Here is a 20,845-nt window from a genome sequence, read left to right on the forward strand (position 1 = left end):
GATAGATCAACTAGACAAAAAATAAGTAATGAAATACTAGAACTCAATCGAACTCTTGAACAAATGAACTTACCAGATGTTTACAGAGCCTTCCACCCCACAAAATGAGAATACACATTCTTCTCAGCTGCACATGGGTCATTCTCCAAAATACACCACATACTCACACATAGAACATGTTTAAGTAAGTGCAAATGAATTGAAGTTATCCCCTGTATATTATCAGACCATACTGCAATGAAATTGGAGATCCATAGCAAAAAAAACTGGAAAAATTTAATAAACACGTGGAAATTGAACAACACACTTCTGAATAACCAATGGGTCACAGAGAAAATGAAAGAAGAAATCAGACAGCTCCTTCAATTAAATGACAATGACAATACAACATATCGGAATCTATGGGACACAATGAAAGCACTCTTACAAGGGAAATTCATAGCAGTGAATACTCATATTAGGAAAACAGAACGAGCCCAATTAAACAACCTGATGCTAAACCTCAAGCTTCTAGAAAAAGAAGAACAGGACAACCCCAGAGCTCATACAAGGGAGGAAATTATAAAGATCAGAGGAGAAATCAATGCAATGGAGACTAAGAGAATGATACAAAAAAATCAATGAAGCCAAGAGTTGGTTCTTCGAAAGAATCAACAAAATTGACAAACAGCCAATCTTATCAGAAAAAGGAAAGAAAAGGCCCAAATCCATGCAATTAGGAATGAAAAGGGTGAAATTACAACAGACCCAGCAGAAATCCAGAGGATCATCAATACCTACTTCCAGAACCTATATGCCAATAAGATGGAAAACACAGAAGGAATGGACAGATTCCTAGATACTTATGAATTACCATAGTTGAACGAAGAAGACCTAAAAATTCTAAACAACTCAATATCAACCAGTGAAATGGAAAATGTAATTAAAAACTTATCAACTAAGAAAAGCCCGGGCCCTGATGGCTTCACTGCTGAATTCTACAAGACATTTAGAGAGGAACTGCTGCCACTACTGTTTAAACTCTTCAATGAAATTGAAAGGGAAGCAATACTCCCAAATTCATTCCTGGAAGCAAGCATCACCTTGATCCCTAAAGCAGAGAAAGACCCAACTGAAAAGGGGAACTATAGACCAATCTCACTAATGAACATAGATGCAAATATCCTTAATAAGATAATGGCAAACAGAATGCAGAAGATCATCAAGAAGATCATACACCCTGATCAAGTGGGATTCATCCCAGGGATGCAGGGATGGTTCAACATACGCAAATCAATGTAATACACTATATCAATAGAGCCAAGGACAAAAACCATATGATTATCTCCATAGATGCAGAAAAAGCATTTGACAAAATCCAACATGCATTTATGATAAAAACCCTACAAAAAATTGGAATAGAGGGTCTCTACCTCAAACTGATAGAAGCCATCTATGAAAAACCAATAGCCAATATCATACTAAATGGTCAAAAACTGAAGTCCTTCACACTAAAATCAGGTATAAGACAAGGATGTCCACTATCACCACTCTTGTTCAATATAGTTCTGGAAACATTAGCCAGGGCAATTAGACAAGAGAAAGAAATAAAAGGAATAAAGATAGGAAATGAAGAAGTCAAATTGTCATTCTTTGCAGATGACATGATACTCTATATAGAAGACCTCAAGAACTCCACCAAAAGTCTTCTAGACTTAATAACTAAATTCAGTCAAGTAGCTGGTTACAAGGTCAACACACAAAAATCAATAGCTTTCCTCTACACCAATGACAGACTCACTGACAGAAAAATAGGACAAATAATTCCTTTCACAATAGCATCCAAAAAACTGAAATACCTAGGAATCAACCTAACAAAAGAAATCAAAGACCTCTTCTCTCAGAACTATAGCACTCTGAAAAGAGAGATTGAAGATGATATCAGAAAATGGACAGACATCCCCAGCTCCTGGGTAGGAAGGATTAATAGAGTGAAAATGGCCATATTTCCAAAACTGCTGTATAGATTCAATGCAATTCCAATTGAGATCCCAGCAGCATACTTCATGGACCTTGAGAAAACAATCCAAAAATTCATTTGGAACAGGAAGAGACTCAGAGTAGCAAAAGCAATTCTAGGTAACAAAGATGTGGTAGGGGGTATCACAACCCCCAACCTGCAACTCTACTACAAAGCTACTGTGATAAAAACAGCATGGTACTGGCAAAGAAACAGACCTGAGGACCAGTGGAATAGATTAGAAGATGCAGAAACAATGCCAGACACACTCAGCCATCCCATCTTTGATAAAGGAGCCAAACACCCTCACTGGAGGAGAGATAGCCTCTTTAATAAATGGTGCTGGAAAAATTGGGCTTCAACTTGCCAAAGATTAAAACTAGACCTATATCTCTTGCCATGCACTAAACTAAAATCAAAATGGATTAAAGATCTAAATATTAAAATAGAAACTCTGAACCAGTTGGAAGAGAGGTTAGGTAGAGCTCTTGAAGACATCGGTGTAGGAAAAAATTTTATGAACAAAGCCTCAGTTGCTCGTGAACTAGCACAAACAATCATTCAACAAGTGGGATCTCTTCTTATTAAAAAGCTTCTGCACAGCAAGAGAAACCACCAGCAGTGTGAAGAGACAACCCACAATGTGGGAAAAAATCTTCACCTGCTTTTCCTCAGACAATGGTCTACTATCTTGAATCTATAAAGAACTTAAAAAGATCAGACCTCCCAAATTTAAAGACCCAATCCAAAAATGGGCATCTGAAATGAACAGACATTTCTCACACAAAGAAGTAGAAATAGCAAATAAATACATGAAAAAATGTTCAACATCACTGGTCATTTGAGAGATGCAAATGAAAACAACACTGAGATTCCACCTCACCCCAGAAAGAATGGCTGCTATCATGAAATCAACCAATAACAAATGCTGGCGGGGCTGTGGGGAAGGAGGAATGCTGCTTCACTGCTGGTGGGAGTGTAGACTGGTGCAACCACTGTGGAAATCAGTTTGGAGATACCTCAAAGAACTAGGACTGGAAGTCCCATTTGACCCTGGTCTTCCCCTGCTGGTCATCTTCCCCAAAGAATTAAAAGAATCATACCACAGTGATATATGTGCACCTAGGTTCATAGCAGCACAGTTTGTAATAGCTAAAACTTGGAAACAGCCCAATTGCCCATCAACTGGAGACTGGATCAAGAAAATGTGTTTTTGTTTTTTATTAAATGGAGTACTACTCAGCCATAAAAAATGAGAAATTAGAGACATTTAAAGCTAAGTGGATGCACATTGAGGCAATACTCTTAAGTGAAATAAAAGGACACACATGTATAAATATCAAATAGTTTCTCTGGTGTGAGAAACTGAAAGTGTAAATAAGGACTAAAATGTATAATAGGTAATGTGAAACAGGCAGAAAAGGGGCAAAGGGGAAGGAAGTGGGAGGGGTAGGGGAAAGGAAAGAAGGGAATGGAATTAATTTGAGAAAGTGGAAAAATAGGAGCAAAATCTTTGTAAATAGGAAGGAATGGAGGGGTTGAAAGGAGGGCTGGGCAACGGTGAAAAATAAGAACCAAGAGAGACTATGTAAAGGTGTAAATTTCCAATGATGAATGTCATTATATTGTATACCTAAAAATGTACCAATGATTAGAATGAATAATTGATAATGCAAAATAGGAAGAAAAGGTCCAAAGGGGTAGGTGTAGTGGGAGCAGCAGGGGAAAGGAAAGAAGGGAAAGGAAAAATGCTGAGAAATGGAAAAAATGGAAATAAAGTCCTTGTAAATAGGGAAGGGTGGAGGGGGTGAAGGGAGAGCTAGGAATGGGGAAAAAATAAGAACCAAGATGGATCATGTAAAGGTCCAAGTTCCCAGTGAGAAGTGTAATTGTGTTGTATACCTAAAATGTACTGAGAAAAGAATTTAAGAAAAAATAATAATTTCTGCCCATTGAAGTAAGTCAGTTGATGAGATTAATGAAAAGATTTTAAAAAGGTTAATAATCTCCATCAAGTAGTCAGTGTTAAGGTTAATTTGTAACTTTCTACCATTTCCTCCCATTTTTTAACAAATATATTCAAATAACATGCACATATATATTTTCCTTCCATTTTCATAAATAAAAAGGAAGTCTGTGAGATCTTACGCATTACTGCACAACTTTACTTTTAACTTAGTGTATCATTAATTTATATCCAAGACAGTATGTATGTGTATATACCAAATTCATTCTTCTTTGATAGCAACATAATATCTATAATATGGATGTATTGTAACTTTTAAACTACTGGTAAATATTCGCTTTTCTCCAGATGTTTTACTATTATAACAATTCTGTATTAGACATTCTTTAAAATTTGTTTTTAATTGACATATTTGTACACATTTATGGATGCAGTATTATTCAATACATTTATACAATGTATAGTGATCAAATCAGAGTAACATTTTCATTTCTTCAAATTTTTATCCTTTGTATGTGTTGGAAAACTACCAACTCTTCAAGTTATTTTGAAATATGTTATAAATTGTTTTAGCCTATAGTTACCTTACTGAGATTAAAAAAATAAAACACCAGAACTAGTTCTTCCTATTTGTATTTTGGTACATGTTACCTCCTTCCTCTCTACCCTTTTTCAGTCTCTAGTAATGTCTGTTACAATTTCTTCTATGAGATCATTTTTTTTCAGCTTCCACAAATGAGTGAGAACATTTGGTATTTGTCTTTCTGTGTCTGGCTTATTTCACTTGACACAATGTCCTCCAGTTCCCTCTCTGGTGCCAGAAATGACATCTTTTGTATGGCTGGAAAATATTTCATTATATACTTATATCACATTTTATTAATCTGTAGGTAGACATCTGGGTTGCTTCTACATCTTGGCTACTGTGAATAGGGCTGCTATGAACATAAATGTCAAATATTTCTTTAAGATTTTGCTTTTGGTTTTTTTGGGTATAATTGTAACATGCTACAACATAAATGGATTTTGAGAACAGTGTGCTAAGTAAATAAGCTAATTACAAAAGACAAATATTGTATGATTCTACTTAACATGAGTTATCTAGAAACATCAAATTCATAGAAACAGAAAGGAGAATGGTGGTTGTCAGGGGCTTGAGGAAGGAGAACAGAGTTGTTCAATAGGTACAGAGTTTTAGTTTTTCGAGTTGAAAAGAGTTCTGAATATTGGCTGCACAGCAACATGAATATACTCAATACCAACCAAATAACTGTACATTTAGGACTGGTTAAGGTAGTAATTTTTTTTAAACCACAATTAAAACTGAAAAGAAAAAAGTGTATGAAAAAAGTAGTCATCATTCATCAGTGAGCTCCCATGATATGATGGGCATTGGGACTTTTTGCATGTGTTATCATTTAATCTTTATAATAACCACACAATAACTGGGAAGTCAATGCTTGTCAGGTGGAAAAGTTGGCTATGAACCAGTGGAGGATAGTACTGATTTTTATTGGAGGATTTTGGGAACTTTAATAAAACTGATGGTAAAAGCTCTATTTTGACAAGACATAGACACATATAAATAATTATAACCAAGCTTATGGTGATTCATAACAGTAGCGAAGGTGTGTTTGGAGACAAATGACGGAAACAAAACAAGAATAATAACATAAGAATAGTGAAATATTGTACTTGGAGAGATTATACTGCAGTCACTCCTTTGATAACATGGACTTCACCAAACAACTTCCCCTTTAACCTGTTTACAATGTTGGATATTTTCCTTATTTCCTTTTTCTTATTCACTTCTATTCCTTTTCCCCTTTCTAGACTTTGATTTGTATGTATATCTGCTTTGTCTTATAATGTGTCTGTAGGCTGATTACTGACAGCTGAGACGCTGAAATCAAAGGAAAGAAACATACAGTATAGGAAATCTATGTGGGAAGATTCTTCATATGAAATAAATTAGCTTTAAAGGAAATTAATGGCTTTAAAGGTTAAGGATGTTACTTGGAAAAAAGGATCATATCTTGTTAATTTAAACCACAATTGAAAGATGAAAGGTCCTGGACATGAAAATTATTGATAACTGGGAGTTAAACCATGCTTTTACAATATCTATGCTTTTTAGTGAATTTCAAAATTAGTGAATAGCCGGGCATGGTGGCACATGCCTGTAATCCCAGATCTCGGAAGGCTGAGGCAGGAGGATGGTCATGAGTTTGAGGTCAGCCTGGGTTGCATAGTGAGTTCAAGGCCTGAACTATATATTGAGACCCTGTCTCAAAAACAAAAAACAAAACAAAAAAACCAACAACAACAACAACAACAACCACAACAACAGAGATTTTTCTATTTAACATAAAAGGAATGGGGCTTCCATGGTTGGTACATGCCCTTCCAAGTACTATGAACAGAGTCAGACTGTTCTTTTCTCTCCAGGCACTTAGCAGACAGAACTGCTGAGGTGGAGCATGTGAAAAGGATCAACCAGTGCTTGCAGGAGGACTGGGAAAGGAGCGCTACCATGAAGAAACAGCGGGACCTGGAGGAAAAAGCTTTTGAGCGGTAAGAAATGATTTGAACCAGAAGCTCTTTGTTTGCAACACCGCCCCCCGCCCCCATTCATTTTCCTCTAATGTTGGGATGACAGACAGGCTTCAAGTGTCAGACTCCAGTTGATTAATAGTGGCTCCCTAGAAAATTTTATGGAAAAACAAGTTTGTATTCAGCAAAACATACTGCTGTGATTGTATGCCATAGGTTTACCAACCATTTTGCCTCTGCTCAAGGTGGCTTTATTTTCCATTTGTAGAGGATGGAGATTCTCTTTGAAAATAACTGTTTGGAAGCAGGGAGAGTGAGTTTGTGATCTGAACACTTCTAAGGCTTATTTATGTGTGGAATGGTCATTGAAGACCAGAGTCATGGAGTTGTGGGTAAGATTGACAATTGGAAAATGAGACGCCCATTGTTTTAGTCACTTTCTCACCACTGGAACACAGTATTTTTATAACAACCACACAATAGCTGGTGAATCAATGCTTTTCAGATGAAAAGGAGGCTATGTTCTTTCAGGAAAAAATGAACCAGTAGAGGTTAGTACTGACTTTTATCGGAGGATTCTGACACCCAGTGGCTGTTGCCACAATTTAAAGGAGGAGAGGTTTATTCTGGCTCATGTTTCAGAAGTTTCAGTACATGTTCAGCAAGCTTAAACACAGAAATGCTGTGGTGGAAGGACCTGGAGGGAGGAAAGCTGTCACATTATGGTGGCTAGGAAGCAGGGAGAGTGAAAGAGGAGCTAGGGAGGGAGATAAACTCTTCTCTAGTGACCTGCCACTTTCTCAAGCAGGCCCGGCCTTCCAACAGCCCACGAACCTGCTGAATTCACCAGTAGCTAAAGAGAACTCACCACTGATGAGTATATTGTCCCAGGGATCCAGTTATCTTCTACAAGTGGGACAGACATTCTTAATATAAACCGTAACACTCATTATGAGACCAACCCCTCCCTCCAGCTGTGTATTTACAGTCTACAGTTAGGGAATCCTGGCTTTGATAATTAACACTAAATTTGGAGAAGCAGCTAATTGTTTCGTCTTATTTGTAAAATGGAAGTAAATACTTCCCTGTCCGTGCTAACACAGGTGTTTCAGGGATCAAATAAAAAGATGAGAAAGTATTATACTTCAAAAGAAATCAAAATACTTTACAATGTAAAGTGGGATAACACAGTTAAAAATACATAGATGAGGGCTGGGGATTTAGCTCAGTGGTTCTGCCACCTGCCTCACAAGTGTAAGGTCACTGGTACCCCACCCTCCCCCAAAAATACATGGATGAAATAGACCATCTATACAATCAAATTATGAAAACCAAACCTAATTACACTAAAATGGTATTTAAATTGCCAATTAGCTTTTGTGATGGATAAAATTTGTTATAATGGATCTTGATTTATAACTTTTAAAAAAGATTTTCTTGTAAGGTTTTTCTCACCTGTCTTTCTAATAAGTGAAATTCATATTTTGATTATGAAAGTATGAGGGATGATACAGAAAATAGGTTTCAAAGGAGAAGTGGGGTTGTTTGGCCTAGAGACAAGTGAAAGAAGAGTTGGAGCATTCAAGCTATATTATCAGTGTTTGGGAAAGTAGGTAAATAGCATTGAGAGTAATGCCAGGGAGACTTTATTTTGATTTAGTAAGGTTGCTTGGCCAGCACTGTGATAAAGGACGGAAGGAAATAGTAATGTTCAGTGGTAGTCTAACAAATCTGCACTGGGGACTTGATGGAGCAGATGTTATAGGGGGACCTAGACCACCTTGACCAAGCAGTAGGTAGTAAGAAGGAAGTGATTGTGGTAAAAAGCAAAAGCATGGTTCCCATGTATGTCATCAGACACTATCTGTCCCCTTATAAATGCAAGTCAGGTAGTTCTTCACCTACTTGCAAAGTTGTTTCTGGTTTTTTCCTTTCAAGGCTGGTCTTGATGCTCCCCCCCCAACCCTTTTTTTAAACAGACTTCCACCCTTGAAGAAAGGTTAAGGGGGCAGGGAAACATACCAGGGATGGCTTGAATAACTAATTGTCAAAGTGGAAAATCATTCACTGCTGCCTTTTCATCTCTGCTTCCATGAACTTTTGCCAACCTTTTTGTCTCCATTTTCTCGCCTGCTCTGGATTCTCCAAAGGCTCTGGTCTCCTGGGTCTTTTCATTGCAGGTCTACTCTTACTGCTCTGCATTGTGTTATCTATTGACCTGCAGCTTAATGGCCTGATCTTCTTCTTTAATTCGTTTCTGGGAGACTTAGAGATGGAGATGCACTCACAGGGGAAAACAACAAATACAGAAGCTTTGCTGGCAGTATGGCCTTTGGCATCTGCATTCTCAGTGTACAGCCGGAGAGAGGGGTAGGATCAGAATGTCATGAAGACACCAATTCAGGGTTTTGGATTTCATGGACAGGAGACAGTGGAAGTTTGAAGCAAATGATGCTGGAATCTGGGGTGAACTGCAGGTAGTAGAGTGGCAGGGAGAGACAGAGAGATGAAGGTGGGTTACAAGATTCTTGAAAGAGGATCCTGGTGTTGCTTTCCTTTTACATCCCTCAGCCTCCAGGGCCTTGGGAAGCACCTGCTGACTGCTGCTCTCCCTCTCCTCTCCTCAGGGCTTCTGACAAGCTGTTCCTTTTGGACCAGTGTGAGAAGTATCCTCGCTGCAAACAATGCCAGAAGCACATCTTCAACAGGGGGGAGAGCAACCTGTGGCCCACGAACAAGTTCTTGCACGGCTCCCGGTTGCTTGTGTAAAACTTGAAATTTGGACCTGCAATTCATGGAAAACTATTTTTTAAAATATTTTACATATTTGGAGTGATTATGAAACTGCATACTTGTACCTCAGAGGAAGAAAAACTATTGTTCAGGTTTGGTGCTTTCAGTGGGTTGCTTTAACAACCCATAATTGGATTAGTTTCTGCAGATTTCTCTTCCTGTCTCCCTCCCTTATTTATTTCTGTAACTGGCCTTTGATGGCAGTGAAGGTATCTAAATAGTTTTGAGGGCTAGAACCTATTTGCTACAGGGACCATGAGTGGGATCCAGCTTCTTGCTGGCTACTGCTGACTCAGCCCTGCTACTCCCTCTGGGACTTCATCCTTTTTCACCTGTAAAAATAGGATAATGACAATAAATATTTTCTAAGTGTCTGACTGTGCATGATAATTCATAATGGTAAATTTACCCCCTGGCTGTCCTTTTTAGAGGGCTGTGTGTGTGGACATCATAGAAACAGGTCAGGCTATTATCTCAGTGGCTCATAGCAACCCTGCGGGAAAACTGTGGGAGTTTTCTGATTGATGACACCACTGGGACCTTGTCACTGCCTGAAGGATATCACTCCTTGGTGACCTGCTGGGCAGACATTCTGTTGTCCATTTCTACATCCTAATGATACATTGATCATGGGAATAAGTATGTACTTTGAAGGGGGTCTGGCTGACTCGACAGCCAAACTAGCTATCTATTCAAATTTAGCCCATTACCATTTGGCCCAAAACATTTACTTAAGAGGTGCTTACAGCTGTAGCTTTTACCCTGGGATGGATACCTCAAGGATTACAAACCTAAGCTTATCCTCAAAGTTTGCCATAAAATATTTGTTTTGTTACTATTTTCACATTGCTCTAGTATATTGATAGTCTTTGGAAACAAGATATATCATTCTATGTGTTACATTATGTTATTAATACTGGTATTTCCACTTATAAAATGTAGTATTTAAATGAATGCTGGCAGCAAGCTGCACTTTTTGTCTTCTAAATAGGAAGTGTTAAATTGTATGTGCCACTGAAGAGGATATATACTGTCTTGTCAAAAGACTGAGTTAAAGTATCCTCAACCAAAGACCACCTGCTGCATCCCAGAGCATTTCTCAGGCTCTAGTATATAATAAACTCCTATAATAATATTGTCTTAATATTAGTTAAAATGTAGACTGCTTTGTTAAAGAAAAAGGCTAGGCAATTTTGGTATTTTCATGTGAATAGATTTAATGTCATACACATTTTTTTTTTTTACTGGAGTACCTGAATTTGTAATTTATTACCATTGGTAGTAGTACTGACACTTTGTGCAGAGCACTAAGCTAATTTTTGGTGACTTGGAGATTCTGATCTCATCCATTCCTGCCTGCCTTCAAAGCTTCATCTAGTGCAGAGGTGAGATGTGACTAGAAACTCTTTAATAGCATAGTAGCACTGTGCATTGCTTGTTATAGATGAACATGGTAGAGGCCTTGCTGTCTCCCAAAGAAGGCTAATTTTATTGATCTTTTCAAAGAATGGAAGCTTTTGCTTCCATTATTCTTTATACCTATATAAACTTGTCTTCTCAATATCATTGGTTTTGCTCTTTATTATTTCCTTCTGCTTGCTCTGAGTTTGATTTGATCCTTCTCTAGTTTCATTGATTTGAAACTATTTTTCTTTTTTCTTTTTGTATCGAGATCGAACTCAGGACCTCGCACTTGCAAGGCAGGAGGCGGAACCCCGCCCCTTGAAACTATTTTTCTAATATAAACATCTAACACTATAAATTTTCTCTCCTCTATGCAGTTTTATTTGCATTCTACAAATTTTTATATGCAGTATTTTAATTTTCTTTTAGCTTGAAATATTTTCTAATTTTTGGACTTTTGATTTCATCTTTGCTACATAGTTTATTTAGAAGAACATTGTTCATTTCCAAAATTTTAAAGGTTTTACAGCCTTTATTAAAAATTTTGGAGATTTTACGTATCTCATTATTGATTTCTAGCCTAATTATATTATCTGAGGATATACTCTGTATGACTTTAATTTTTTAAGTTTAAAGTTTAAGTTCAGAATACAGAATATCTTGCTGAGAATTCCATGTGTACTTGAGAAGAATATGTATTCTATTGAATGGTGTATTCTATGTTAGTTAATTAAATCAAGTTGGTTGCTTAGGTCTTCTATATCTATGCTAGCTTTATATGTACTCATATTAATTACTAGAGAAGAGTGCTAGAGTCTTCAAATATAACTGGATTTGACTCTCTCTTTTCAATACTACAAGTTTTGATTAATATATACTGATGCTTGATGCATACATATTTAAGATTATTATGTCCTAATTTTTACAACCTGTAAATTTGTGTCATTTGCTAAATTTTGGAATTATTCTTTGTTCCAATATCTTTCTCTTTTCCTTTAGTGATTCCAATAAGATGATAAACTTTCTCATGTAGTTCAAAGGTCTCTGAGATTTTACTAATCATTATCCTTAGCTACTTTTCTCACCTTTTCAAATAGGATAATTTCTATGAATCTATGCTCAACTTTACAAATTTTTTGTTTTTCTGAGACTGGCCTTCAACTCCTGTGCTCAAGTGATTCTCTTGCCTCAACCTCCTGAGTAGCTGAGATTATAGATATGTGCCACCACACCCACCTTTAAATTTTTTATCAACATGTATTAATTGGGAGCCAGGGATTGAGCTCAGTGGTGCTGCTGCCTGCCTCACAAATGCAAGGTCCTGAGTTCAATCCTTGGTACCAAAAACAAAAACAAAAACAAAAAACCCCCCATGTATTAATTGTACGTATTAATGGGTTTCAGTGTGCTATTTCCATACATGCATTCAGCATGTGCTGATCAAATCCAACCTTCTGTTTTCCATCTCCATCCCCTTTCTCAATCCCTATTCTATTTTCAATCTGACATGTTTTAGCTTCTTTCTGTGGCTGGATTACTTCACTTAACATAAGGTACTCCAATTTCATCTCTTCTGCTGTAAATGGCAGGTTTTCATTCTTTATGGCTGAATACTCCATTGTGTATATACACATTTTCTGTATCTATTTGTGTTAGCTTTCTGTCACTGTAACAAAATACTTGTGATAAACTTATGAGGAGGAATGGTTTCTTTTGGGGAGGCAGTATGTCATGGTGGGAAGTGAATGATAGAGTACAGGTACTCATTTCACGGCTGCCAGAAAGGAAAGAAAATAGTCAGGCAAGAGCCATTTCCTTTATAGTTATGATTTGGAAGAGGCACCATTATTTCTCCTTCTGTCCCTATGACCAAAAGTTATTCACAATGGCCACACCACACTTCAAGGGGAGCTTAGGAAACAGAGTCTCTTGCTCAGTGGCCATGTATGCAGTGAAATACTTAGGAAATACCAGTATTAAATTTAGGGGAAAAAACCAGATCTTGGACAACTGTTGGTTTTCTATGACCTGAAATTTGGTGGGAAGGGAGCTACAAAATACTTAACAATGGTGGCTAAATTTTCTTAAAAATCCAAACCTGCAAGAAAAGTCTCCAGAGACAAACACACAATGGGAACAGGAACCTAGAGAAGATAGCACTAGCTAATTACCTATAACATAGACTTTTTAAATAATGATGAACTTTTATTTTAAAATAATTTCAAACTTACAGAGAAGATTCAAGAATTGTAAAAACAACTACCTCAGCCTCCAGGAACTATATTGAAAACAAGTGTCTGATATGTTATAAAACCACAATATAAAACATCAAATGAAAGAGTGAACATTGATTCATTACTATCAAATAACCCAAGGCCTCCACTCAGATTTTATCAATTGTTCCAAAAATGTCTGTTTAAGGAAAAAGATCATGTATTACACTTAGTAGATATAATTCCTTTATCTCCTTCAACTGGAACTGTTTCTTAGTCTATCCTTAAATTTCATGAATGACATTCTTAAAAATTACAAGGAGATTATAGTCTTTCAATTAAGATTTGTCTGATTTTTCCTCATGATTAAATTTCAGTAATGTATTTTTTGGCAGGGATATCACACATGAGGTATTAAATTTTATGCAATCCATTCTCTCAGGTGATACATCATCAATTTCTCCTATTACTGGGGTTAGCTTTTTATGGAAGGGACCAAATACCTAACATATGCAACTTTAAAGGTCAAAAAGTTTATTTTGGCTCATGGTTTTTTTTTTTTTTTTTTTAGAGGTTTCAGTCTATTGTTGGCTAGCTTCAAGGCAAAAACATGGTGGAATGGTGTGGTGGAGAAAAGCTGCTCACCTCATAACAGCTAAGAAACAGAAGGCAAGGAAGAGCCAGAGGGAGAGGAAGGAGCCTGGAATAAGAATATATCCTTCCAGGTTATGCCCTCATGATCTATGTACTTCTAACAAGGACCCACTTCCTAACAACACATTTAGTTATGAACTCATCAATAGAATAATCAATCCATTGCTGAGGCCAGTTTCTCCATGAGGTAATCTCTTTAAAAAAGCCCTACCTCTGAACACATGAGCCTTTTTTGAGAGGCAGTTTTGATCCAAGCCATAACAATTGGTCATCTTAACTTTGATTAAGATCCCATCTGCGATGGCACGGTGAGGTCCCAGGCGTGGCTTGGAGCCCCGGCCCTATCCGGCGCTCCGCTCGGCGAGACAAGCCAGAGCAAGCGGGGGAGCCAAGCAGCATGAAGCCCGCCCCCCCCCCGCCCCTGTCCTGGGCCCCGCCCATGCCACAGTGAGGTCCCAGGCGCGGTTTGGAGCCTCAGACCCTTCCAGCTCTCCGCTTAGCTGCGTGGGCACCTGCAATGCCCAGTACACCCCCCCCCCCCGCCCCGCCTCTGGCCTCCTGGCTCTTCTGCTACCTGGTTCCACACTACAGAGACACAGGGGATTATAAAGGCCCTTGTCCCGAGGGCCATAAGATAGAGCAGAGGTTAGTAACAGAAAGAGGGCTTCTCAGGCTCCTCGATGAAAACTGAAGCTCAGCGGAAAAGTAAAGAGAATCTCTACAATAAAGGCACACCAGACCACCAGACTTGGTAAGTTGGAGGGATCATCACCCGGGACCATCACCTCCCATCAAAACCTGCAGTATCTTCAGGGGAAGGGCAACTGGGACCTGCAGTACAACTTTGCAGAGTTCAACCCTGCAGGAGGACAGGGAGCTCAACTTGGGACCAGCAGCCAGAAATCTGCCTCAATCTCACAGGTCTGCTGTTGGCTTGGTGAGACTCACTGACTTGTATATGCACACGGATGCCTACATTGCCTACTGTGATAGCAGAGACATACCCTGAAGGAGGCCCATCACTGAAGGAGGCCCATCATTTTTATTTTTTGCTATTTGCAAAAAAGAAAAAAATTTTTTCTCTTATTTTTAATTCTTAATTTTTACTTTTTTCTACTCTTTTCAAATTTTTACTTTTCTTTCTTTTACCTTTTCTTTCTCTCTCACTTGTTCTCTCACTGTCCCACATTGCTCTTCATCTCCCTATTTGTTCCTTTATGCACTGAATTCAGATTTCTCCTTTATTGTTCTTTTCTTCTCTTTTTCCTTCTCTTGATTATCATTAGTTTTAAAGGAAAGTAAATACAGTATCTAGCCTCCCTGTTGCTTTTAGGTGATTCTGTTCACGTCTTTGTTCTTTCATTCTGCCTTTTCCTCTTGCCTTTAACAATTTCTTAGAATTTGTGTGATCTTTCTGTGTCTTCTGGCCTCACCACTAATCTTTCCTGATCTTTCTTCCTGTCCCTCCCTCCCCAACTCCTTCTAACTCCCCACCCTGAAGGGGAAAGATGCTATATTAAACAGTTTATTCACTATAAACATATGTTGGGTTGGTCCTTGGTTTTGATTTAATTCACATAGTTAGATGTGATAGATTAATAACTACCAAAAGTTGTCATTTTCTAAGCTGAGCTTGATGCTATGGTATTGCTGATTGTATCATTTGGGCTAACATGTTATAATTGATCTAATTAGTTTTCCTTCCTAGTATAATGAAAATAAAATAGCATCAGAGTCCTTAGAGTCTCAAAACCTAAACACAAGCTATATCTGGAAGACACCTCTGAAAAGCAACCATTCCACAAGGGTTTTAAACACAAGCAACAAAGATACCTACATTAAGCAATTTTGAAATATCAACCCAGAAATTAAACCAAGGACAGTACCAAAAACAAAAATGAGAAGACACTTAAGCAAGGCACAAACGCAGGTGTCCATGCCACAAAAGGGAAATTCTGGGGGAAATGAGGTGGAAAAGTCTGATAATCAACCACCTGGACCCCCTGAACTGATAGCACAGGAAGTAACAAAGCAAATCCACGAGGCTCTAGAAAAATTCAAAACAGAAATAATCTCCCAGATAACTACAGAGATGGTGAGCAGAGTGAAAGACATGAATAGAGGCTCTAGAGCAGAAACAGATAAGAAAATAGATGATATCAGAAACATGCTGGAGGCCATGATTGCCCAGCATAAGAAAGAAATGCAAACCATGATCACCCAACATAAGAAAGAAATGGAATCCATGAAACAGATTCAAACAGATATAGAGGAGATTAAAAATTCCATCGAAAGCATGCAGAGCAGACTAAGAGAATCTGAAGACAGAATATCAGATATAGAAGACAAGATTGCAGTTAAGGACCATGAAAACAGAGATTTCTTAAACATAGTGAGGAACCATGAGAAATCAATCCAACAGCTGCTAGATGATGCAAAGATGAATAAAATAAGACTGATAGGAGTCTACGAAAAAACAGGAGAAAGTACAATTGACATAAAAAAACTGTTTACAGAAGTAATAGTAGAAAACTTTCCAGACAGAGGTAGAGAATAGGACATAGAGATAAGTGAGGTGTATAGAACTCCAACTAGCTATGAGCAAAAAAAACTACACCTAGACATATAATAGTCAAGATCCCAGAAACCCAACAGAAGAACAAAATTCTACAGGCAGTTAGAGAAAAGAAACAAATCACCTACAAAGGAAAGCCCATCAGAATCATGGCAGATTTCTCAACACAAACCCTCAAATCAAGGAGAGCCTGGAGTGAAGTATTTCAAGCCCTAAAAGAAAATAACTTCCAACCAAGACTGTTGTATCCTGCAAAATTATCTTTCAAAATCAATGGGGAAATTAGATACTTTCATGACAAAGAACATCTGAGAAATTTCATGAACACCAAACAAGCGCTCCAAACAATTTTAAGCAATATCCTAGAAAAAGACAATGAGGGTCACAACTCCATGAGGCCCAACAGAGAGAAGACACCACCCAAGGTAAGACACTAAAGGGAAAGGGGGGAAAATACGAAATAAAAGAGCCAACAACAGGAAAACATCATGACAAGGATGAGTCAATATCTCTCAATTATAGCTATCAATGTTTTTCCTCCTATTAAGTTTATTGGTACATTTTAGGTGTAAAATACATTTACATACATCATTGGAATCTTGTACCATTACATGAGTATCTTGGTTCTTATTTTTTTCCCCTTCCCCTCCCTTCCCTTCACCCCCTCCACCTTTCCTTATTTGCAAAGATTTTGTTTCCATTTTTTTCCTTTCCTCATATTTTTTCTTTTCCCATTTTTCATTTCCCCTCCCCTCCCACTTCCCCTGCTCCTTTAGACCTTTACTTCCTATTACACAGTATCAGTTATACATTTTTAAAATTACAATATCAAGATCTAGGAGACATTACCACAGATTTTACAGAATTTGAAAGGATATAGAAAGCATGTTTCAAAAATCGTTTTTGAAATAAATTTGACAACTTCTAAGAAGTACCTTGGAAAACAAGTTAATGAAACTAACTCTGGAGGAAATATAAAATTTGAATAGCACCTATTAAAGAAATTATATTCCTAGCTTGAAAACCTACCTCTATGACAACAACAGGCTCATATACATTTTAACTGATAAATTATATCAAACATTTAAAGCAGAAAATAAAAGGAACACTTATCCCCTCATTTTAGGAAATCAATATTGTGCTAAACCTAAAACTGGATAAAGATAATAGAAGAAAAAAGTATGAACATAGATAGAAATTTGTTTAACAAAACAAACTATTAGAAGTCAGATCTGGCAGTATGTAGAAAGTGGTTGTATTATAGGGATGGGAGTGTTGGTTCGACATTGGAAGATCCACCCCCCCAAAGTCATCATTTTAAGAGAGGAAAGGAAAAAGCCATATGCTCCTGTCGCTAGTTGGAGAAAAAGTATTGGACTAAATTCTACAGCTGTTCATTGTAAAAGCTATCAGGAGATTAGAAGTAGAACAGAACCTTCTCAGCAGATGAAAGACATGTATTCCATACTTCCAGCAAAAATGCCTTATGTGAGTGGAGAAGATACAATGCTTTCTCCTCAAGGTGGGGAACAAGGGCAGATATGCTTACTCTTCAACTGTCCATTAAACTTTGAAACCTAGTCCCCACCAAAATAGTCTGGCAATAAAATGACACAACTAGGATAGGATTGGCACAGCAGAAGCAAAATCTTTATATGTAGATGAAATGATCATCCACAGAGAAAATACTAAGAAATCTGTAGGAGCCCTGAGAACTTGTATTTGAATTTAGCAGGATTAGAAAACACAAGGTATATATAAAAATTCAGGTCTGTGTATACTTGCTATAAATGAAGAATTGGATATTGAAATTTAAAAGTTATGTAGGAGTACAAAGGACCTAGAAAAGTAAAAAACAAACAAGCAAAAAAACAGTGTTGGAAGATGTTTAGTACCCAATTTTAAGACTTCTTCTAAAGCTACAGTAATCAAGGCAGTGTTGGTGTAAGGAAAGTCATATAGATCATTGGAATAAAACAGAGAATCTAGAAATAGAACCATACATATATGGTCCACTGAGTTTTGAAAGATTATTTAACATTAACATTTTATAGAATATAAACTCAGTTGAAGAGCAGAGGAAAAGATAGTGTTTTCAGCAAATGTCACTAGAATACCTGGTATCTATATATAAAAAATTAACCTCAACCCTTTTTTCCATACATAAAAATAACTTGAAAGGATCTATGAACCTAAATATGAAAGCCTAAAAGTATAAAACTTTAAGAAGAAATTATAAGGGAAAATGTTTATGAATTTAGGGTAGGCAAGAACTTCCTAGGATACAAAAAACATGATGTATAAAAGAAAAAATTGATAAATGAGATTCCATCAAAATTTAGAACTTTAAATGACATCATTAAAATGAAAAGTAGTCCTTAAACAGACCATATTTACAATGCATAGAACCTATGACCAGAATATATAAAGAACTCTTAGAGCTCATTAATAGACAACCCAATTAAAAAGTAGACACAAGAACATGATAAATAGCTAGTACAGCACAAGGAAAGACATGCAACACTAGAATCAGAAAAATACTAATCATGAACAATAACAAGATTGAATTATACACTCATTAGGGAGATGAAGTTAAAAGTTTTAAAAGCCTTGTCATGACTTTTTCTTTTTATTGGATTCTCCCTCTTTGCATTTAATTTGTCACGCGCAAGGGATTCATTCTGCTGGGCTTCCTGGGGTTGTGATCCTCATTGTGTGTTCCTAGGTATATTGTCTAAAATTTTTTGGAGTGCTGGTTTGTTATTCATGAAGTTCCTAAGGTGCCCTTTATCATGAAAGTATCTTATTTCTCCATTAATTTTGAAAGAGTTTTGCAGGGTACATCAATCTGGGTTGGAGACTGTTTTCCTTTAGGGCTTGAAATTCATCACTCCAAGCTCTTCTTGCCTTGAGGGTTTGCTTTGAGAAGTCTGCTGTGATTCTGATGCACTTCCCTTTGTATGTGATTTGTTTCTATCCTCTCACAGCTTGTAGAATTTTGTTCTTCTGTTGGGTTTCTGGAATCCTAACTATTATATGCCTATGTGTAGATTTTTTTTGATCAAGGTTGGCAGGAGTCCTATATACCTCACTTATCTGTATGTCAAGTTCTTTCCCCATTTGGGAAGTTTTCTGCCATCACATCTGTGAACAGCTTTTTAATGTCATCTGCACGCTCTCCTCTTTCTTCATTGACTCCAATCAGTCTTATGTTATTCTTCTTTGCATCATCTAGCAGCTGCTGGATTGCTTTCTCATGGTCCCTTACAATTTTAAAGCAATTTTTCTTTTCCTGGTCACTAATTGCAATCTTATCTTCTATATCTGAGATTCTGTCCTTACATTGGTTCATTCTGCTGCACAGACTTTCGATGGAGATTTTAATCTCCTGGAAATCTGTTTGCATCTGTTTTATGGATTCCATTTATTTCCTATGTTGGGATTCCATCATGTTCCTCAGAGCCTCTATTTTTTTTATCTGTGTCCTTGTAGAGTTATTAATCATGTCTTGCACTATGGGCACAATCTTTGCTGTTATCTGAGAAATTATTTCTGATATCATTTTTTCCAGATCCTCTTTTGTTGCCAGTTCAGGGAGTCCAGGTGGTTGAGTATCAGATTGTTCCATCTTCTTTCTCTTTGGGGTTGCTGTAGGTGATCTGGAAGTCTGTTTTTGAGGCTTGGTTACATGTCTTCTCATTTCCATGGGGGGGCAGGGTGCTTCTGGCACCCGCACAGCTCACCTTCTCTGCCCTAGGAGCGTGGAATGGTGGTGGGGGAGCCTGTTCATGGGAGCTGGGACTGGCTCACCTTCTCTGCCCTGGGAGCATGGAATGGCAGTGGGGGAGCCTCTTTCTGTGCACTGGGACTGGCTCACATTCTCTGCCCTGGGAGTGTGGAATGGCAGCCTATAACTATCAATGTTAATGGCCTCAATTCACCAATCAAAAGAAATAGACTGACAGAATGGATTAAGAAGCAAAACCTAGGAGTGTGCTGTATGCAAGAAACACACCTAACTCAAAAGGAAATTCATAGTAAGCAAAAGGATGGAAAACAGTTCTCCATGTGACAGGATCCAAGAAAAAAGCAGCCATAGCAATCTTATTTGCAGACAAAGTAGATTTCAAACCAAAACTAATTATGAGAGACAAAGATGGTCACTACATACTTGCAAAGGGAACAATCCAAGAGGAAGAGATGACAATCCTAAATATATATGCACCAAATACGCATGGTCCCAACTATACAAACAAATATTAATGGACATGAAAAACCAAATAAGCACTAATACAATTTTAGTGGGGGACCTCAACACCCCTCTATCACAAATAGACAGATTATCTAGAAAAAAAATTAACAATGAAATTCTAGAACTGAACCAAGCTATTGAACAAATGGACTTAATAGATGTTACAGAGTGTTCCACTCCACAAAAATCAGAATACACATTCTTTTCAGCTGCACACAGGTCATTCTCCAAAATAGATCACATGCTAGCTTATAGGACATATCTAAGTAAATGTAAAACAATTGAAGTTGTCCCCTGTATATTATCAGACCATAGTGCAATAAAATTGGAGGTCAATAACATAAACCGCAAAACTCCCACAAACACATGAAAATTGAATAACATCCTCCTGAACAACCAATGGGTGACAGAGGAAATTAAAGAAGAAATTAGACAG

The 20,845-nt window shown here is 37.4% G+C and overlaps 1 protein-coding gene across 2 annotated transcripts in view; it reads left to right on the top strand.

Moving 5' to 3' along the window:
- The window catches only part of Ccdc81 (coiled-coil domain containing 81), a 57,331-nt gene extending 47,646 nt beyond the window's left edge, over window positions 1–9,685 (top strand). For both annotated transcript variants that reach the window (XM_004868226.3, XM_087212109.1), the window contains 2 exons: window positions 6,414–6,539; window positions 9,146–9,685. In XM_004868226.3, the coding sequence (XP_004868283.2) occupies window positions 6,414–6,539; window positions 9,146–9,287 (268 nt within the window). In that variant the 3' untranslated portion in view covers window positions 9,288–9,685. The remainder of the gene's footprint in view (window positions 1–6,413; window positions 6,540–9,145) is intronic.
- The last annotated feature ends 11,160 nt before the right edge of the window (window positions 9,686–20,845 follow it).

Source organism: Heterocephalus glaber, unplaced genomic scaffold, assembly GCF_053883595.1.
Source record: "Heterocephalus glaber isolate CG9 unplaced genomic scaffold, H.glaber_assembly_v1.0 deba00001429, whole genome shotgun sequence".
Lineage (NCBI taxonomy): Eukaryota > Metazoa > Chordata > Mammalia > Rodentia > Bathyergidae > Heterocephalus > Heterocephalus glaber.